The sequence below is a fragment of the Aedes albopictus genome, chromosome 1 (genome assembly GCF_035046485.1).
Source record: "Aedes albopictus strain Foshan chromosome 1, AalbF5, whole genome shotgun sequence".
Lineage (NCBI taxonomy): Eukaryota > Metazoa > Arthropoda > Insecta > Diptera > Culicidae > Aedes > Aedes albopictus.
This window is the reverse complement of record NC_085136.1, coordinates 9,484,355-9,490,354: the sequence shown is the minus strand read 5'-3', so window position 1 is coordinate 9,490,354 and position 6,000 is coordinate 9,484,355. Positions and strand designations below refer to the sequence as shown.

Sequence of the window (6,000 nt, the reverse complement as noted above, 5' to 3'; positions counted from 1 at the left end):
TACTTTCTCTTGCTTTCCTGCGCACACCGTTATGCGCGATGCGACGATTCCGAGTGCGTGCTAGGAAGAAGATAATTAAAAATACGCACCCTTATTCTTTGGCCGCGTATAATGTGTATTATTTCTCTTTCTTACTTTGCGCTCTGATGCGCATGCCATCTCTATCATACAAGAATCATACTTGAAAATTTGACATCATCCATACAAATCACATATCCGCTCCCTCTTCGGTACTCAACGAATCTGGAGGAAATCCTCTCTCAATTCCGCATCCTCAGTGACCTGCACGTTCAAATGATTGGTTCGTTCTGAGACTGCATACCAGCCCCTAGCAAATGGTCCTAACTATCGACATCTCGCACAATCTCGTTCAGTACGGCTTTGGTTTCTTATAGCATCAGTAGTAGGTACTAGAAGCACACACCTTCCGTCGTCGTAACGGTAGAAAAACCACCTTCTCCAGCTGGTGCCGCCATGTGGAAATCAGACTGACACAGAGTTAGTGATTACGCAACTAAGTTAACGTGCAGTTCAAATCTTTTTGGGATGTGCAATAAGAATTCCGTTCGATCACGTTTCCCTCGCGCCTTAATGGACGTTACGAAAAGTGGTGGATCAAGTGTGAGATGTGCAATCTAGTTAGCATCGATGTGACGCGGACAAGTGTCTCCTTATCGGTGAATTAAACTACACCAGATATCGTCAAAGTGTGCCTTGCGTTTATCAGTCGATACGCGTGTCGCCACACAGCCTACCATGATTAGAAAAATGAAACGAAATCGCTTGATGTTGTGCCTGCTGTTCGTTGTGTTCTGTTTGCTGGTGTCCGCCGGCTTTTTGATTCATACCCAGTGCCTTAAGCCTTCGATCAGCTACTACAAGATCTTGGAAGATCACATACGCGATCGCCGGCTAGAAGACCGGTCCAAGTACATCCTGTTGTACACGAACTTCTTCGATGTTAAAAACTGGAAACTGTCCGCGGAAACCGTTGGACCGGATTATTTCAGATCGCTGCAATGCCCGGTAACGGATTGTGTCCTGACCAACAACCGGGAGCTGTTGTCCACCATAACGGACTACGACGCGCTTGTGTTCCACATTGCCGAACCTTGGGCGTACTCGCTGTTCGAAAAGGTACCCAAGCTTCGCTCGCCGCGTCAAATCTACGTCGCCGCCAACATGGAATCTCCTGCTCATACAAAGCATCTGCTAGGCGGCGATCACGACTTCTTCAACTGGACCATGACCTATCGGCTGGACTCGGACGTCGTGTGGAACTACAACAACTTTGTCGATGCGGAAACTGAAGTTGTGTTGGGTCCTAGCGAGCGACCCCAATGGCGAAGGGGCTTCGAAGAGTACTACAACGAAACTGTTCTGGGAATCGTCCTGGAAAAGACCAAAATGGGAGTTCAATTCGTGTCCCACTGTGGAACCATTTCCAAGCGGGACGACTTGGTTCGGGAGATTCAGAAGCTGATGTCGGTGGACATCTACGGAAAATGTGGAACCCTAGAGTAAGTACCCTAAAGAACAATACTGCTTCCAATTCATCAAGGCACACCGAAACCGTGATTCCGAAGCATACTAGCCTATTTCATTATTCATTCATCACCCGTAAAGCTACAAGTTAACTAATGATGGACACTTTTTTACGTGCCATTGGTCTTCGGACTATGTATTCCGTGTTCATGATTGGTAGTTAAACTGCTTCGATGCAGACACAGGATGTTGTCAAACACGATAAAGATCAATTCGGTTGCACTTTCCACAATGTATGGAGAGCGGGTGGGGGTGCCATGCGGTGTTAAATTACGGACGGACTTTCGGCGCCAAGCAAAATTACAGGATTGATAGTAGAAAGCCTCGTGGTGCTTGGAGTGACACGTTTCTGCTATATAAAATCGTCCGTTTATTATCATGCAGGGGTAGCTGTAATGATCGATTTTCATCGATCTGTTGTTCACCATCATCTAGAAAGATCTCCATCATGGGCGATTGCCAGCCATCGGCATCGCCTTGACCTGTGGCCAGGTCAAATTTCTATCGACTTGCTTTATTTCGTTGTTGAGACTTCGCCGCCATTAGACCTGTGCGCCACCGCGCCACGCCGCCATCGCCGACACTTTTTGTCCCACGCCGACGCCGATCGTGGTATCGGCGGCGCGCCATACGCCGCTGTTTGTCACGCCGCCGATTTTCATTTGATCAGTGTACGAACACAATTAAGTTCACATAAAGTAAAGATAAATAAAATCTCACGATCACTTTTATAAAAGTTTGACTGCATTCATATTCGGTTACTCTTGCAGCTATAGACGATAGTTAAAACCATTCTGTAACAGGTTTCCATGAGATTATCCAAAAACGGATCGTATTTTGGAAATTATACTATTAAGAGAATATCATTAAAAATAAAATCAATAGCTAATGTTTTGCCCTTATGAAATTATAATTGACTGACGTACTGACGTTCTAACAATTTCAAGTCTGGTCATTGGAATTTTGGCCTGTCTATTTTTTTGAATTTCTATTGTTTTAGACAAACTCTGCAGAAGACTTTTATTAAGAACTTCTGAAGAAATTCAAATGGAATTTTAGGGTTTCCATTCAAATACGAAACTCTTGAGACTGTTTATTATTCTATTTTTCATTATATGTATTTCATTCATTATTCATCATTCACATCTCTCCAGAAGTTGCTTCAGAGATTCTTTCAGAAGGATTCAGTCATGCCTCCAGGAGTTTCATCATAGATTTTTTTTCTCAGAATATCTCTCCGGAAGATCTCGACAGAAGTACCTTCAGGGAAAACTCCAAGAGTTCTTCAGAAATTCTATTAGTAGTATTCAGGAGAAACATCATCCAGATTCATCCATGGAGCAGATCCTTCCCTTCAGAGATTTCTATGGGAAGTCATTCAGAGATTAGTGTTAGAGTTCCTTCAGGAATTCCAAAAGGAAGTTTTTCGGGAACTAGCCCAGACGTTTCCTCAGAAATTTCTTCAGGAGACCTTTCAGAAATTCCTCTAAAATTCCAACAAGGGATTTCTCCTGACGTTCAGTAGGGATCGCTCAAGGAGATCCTTCAGGGATCACTCTGGGAGTTTCATCAAGGGTTCCTACAAGAATTCCTTCTAGCATATTGAAAAAAAAAAAACAGATTAATCCACCTAGTGGTGATAGTGCCTTTCTCGTCGAACATGTACTCATGATCTTTCCTTGGTTGGGATACGACTGGGATGATTTTGATTCAGAATGTTGGCTTCAGCCTTTTGGGGGAATCGAAAACACTAGTTTATTATTTTTTCCGACGTTTCGATCTGTATGGGGCCTTTTCAAGGGTTCAATCGGTCAAGGTTTCCTAGTCAAGATGGCCTTGCCTAACTTAAAAATGTCATACGGAAGTTTTGGTATTTATTGAGTCCGTTCGGTTTGAAACCGTCGTGATGTGGACAATCTCCTACCTATCGGGCGGTTTAGAATTCGGTCCCTGTTTTTGGAATCTTCTACTATTGTTTGTTTAGCTAGTTTCTGTGCTAGGGCCATCATTCCGAAGCATGATCTTTCCGTCGACGTAATGTGAACTGTTCCTGAATCCTGAGAATACCTTATTTAGAAAAGCAATAATTTTAATAAAATTGGGAAATTTATTAATTGAACATATTCCGACGTTACGTTAAACGTATAGACTGGGCTGAAAAATATCAGAATTTTCAGTTGACTGCTTGAGCACCTTCACTATCACTGAAGACCGATCAACATCAAGACGATAATTACAAGCTAGGATATAACGTCTTTCACAATCACAGATGACTTTACGGCAGGCCTGCCCAACCTTTCGTGACCGCGGGCCACAAGTGATACTCCATACCAGTCGACGGGCCAGATATTAAATTTCGACATCAAATTTCGAAAGCACGAATGCAACAGTGAAATTTTGTACATCCGATTACCCGTTCTCACGGCAAATCACAACACTGACATCATTTGGGTCATAAAAATGTGTGCAAAGAATTCTTGATTTTTTGCAAAAATCACCCTGAATACTTTTTTTTCTGAATTTTGCCCAACTGCAGATTGCAGCAAACAATTTGCTGAAATTTAGCAAACTTCCCTGATTCGTTCAGTAAACTCTGCTGTTCAGCAGCAACGTTTTTCTGAAATTCAGTAAATTTTGCTGAAATTCTGCTTCAAATTTGGCTGTACCTTTCAAGTTTAAAATTTTTAAATTTATGTATTTAAATTTTTTAATCTTTGAAAATTTTTAACAAAACATTACCTATTTCGAGTTCATTTTTAATATTAAATTTTATTTAAATATGAAATATCTTCAAATATTTCAATCCTTGGGCCAAGTTTCATTCATCGATTCCGCGGGCCGTATGTTGGACAGCCCTGCTTTACGGTCTTCGACATAGTTTTTTCTTCACACTTTAGGCTATATTTTATTATCATAGGTTACAAAATTCATGTGAAATTGGACAAAAAATGCAAGCAAGTGAAATTGCCCATACTAAATCCCATAAAAAAATCCCAGTAGTTTTAGACGGAAAAGAGGATTGAAAAAACTTTCTCCGGGGTTGATGCGATAATTTTCTCATATAACGTTGGCCTATCCTACAGTATATTTTTACACCTCAGTGATTTGATGAGATTGCTTTAGTACAGACAAACAGACATATCATTTGTAACATATTGATATTATATTCATCGTTACGAAAAAACAATCGCCAAATGCTAATCAGGTTGCGTTTCACTGCGGCTTGATGTTGGTAGTGAGTAGACGTCAAACGAGCAACAACGATTAATATTTGTTTCAACCGATGAAAACAAGGACGATGGAGAGTGAGTAGAGTAAGACGTCTGTATGTATGTGGCCTTAGTTCAATCAAGATTTTGTTTTCTTACACATATTTATCGCTTGCATTGACTTTGTTCATTTTTGAAGTTCCTGCGAAGCACCCTAGGAAGCACCGAATGCTGGTTTTGCATCACTATCGGTAGCCTCTAATGTGGTCTGAGCCTATTTTCTTGCTAATCGTTCCTCATGGTTTAAAAAAAGACCGCGGTTCGATGTGTCGCATGCACAGGTTTGGTTCTTTTTGGCATTTGGCCACTTCCGGCTGGACATCCTAGATCGGTCCTGGAACACTATCGGTAGCCTTTATAAAGATCTTCGTTGTGGTCTGAGCCTATTTTCTGACTAATCGTTCATCACGTTATTTAAAAAGCCGCTGTTTAATGTGCCGCAGGCATGGGTTTTGTTATCTACTACATTTGACCACTTCCAGCGGGACACCCGGAACCGGTTCCGGAACTCTATCGGTTGATCCAAATATGATCTGAACCTATTCTCTTTTATTAACCGTTTATCAGGTTGCCTGAAGAGCTTGCGATTTGATGCGTCGCATGTAAGGGGTTGGTTAACTTTTATACTTGGCTACTTCCGGCGTGACATCTGGAACCGGTTCAGTAACACTACCGGTTCCGATATGGTCTGAGAATGTTTCCCTGCCCACTGTTCATCAGGCTATCGAAAAAGCCGCTGTTTGTTGTATCGCTTGCATGGGTTTGGTTCACTTTCATATTTAGCCACTTCCGGCGGAACATCCAGAACCGGCTCCGGAATACTACCGGTTCAGATATGGTCTGAGAATGTTTTCCTGCCTACTGTTTATCAGGTTATCGAAAAATCCGCTGTTTGATGTGTCGCATGAAGGGTTTGGTTCACTTTCATATTTGGCCACTTCCGGCGGGTCACCCGGAACCGGTTCCGGAACACTACCGGTTCAGATATGGCCCGAGACTATTTTCCTGTTTACCGTTCATCATGTTTTCGAAAGTGTCGTGGTTTGATGTGTCGCATGAATGGGTTTGTAGCGTTTTCATATCTGGCCCCTTCCTGGGGTACCGATCCGGAACACCTAAATGGCCATAACTCCGGAACGGCTGGACCGATCCGAACCATTTTCAATAGGAAACAATGGGACCAGAT

At 42.3% G+C, this 6,000-nt stretch overlaps 1 protein-coding gene across 1 annotated transcript in view; it reads left to right on the top strand.

Moving 5' to 3' along the window:
* Window positions 1-407: 407 nt before the first annotated feature.
* The window catches only part of LOC109424953 (alpha-(1,3)-fucosyltransferase C), a 44,919-nt gene continuing 39,326 nt past the window's right edge, over window positions 408-6,000 (top strand). The window contains exon 1 of the mRNA XM_062843432.1: window positions 408-1,520. Within this exon, the coding sequence (XP_062699416.1) occupies window positions 757-1,520 (764 nt within the window). The 5' untranslated portion in view covers window positions 408-756. The remainder of the gene's footprint in view (window positions 1,521-6,000) is intronic.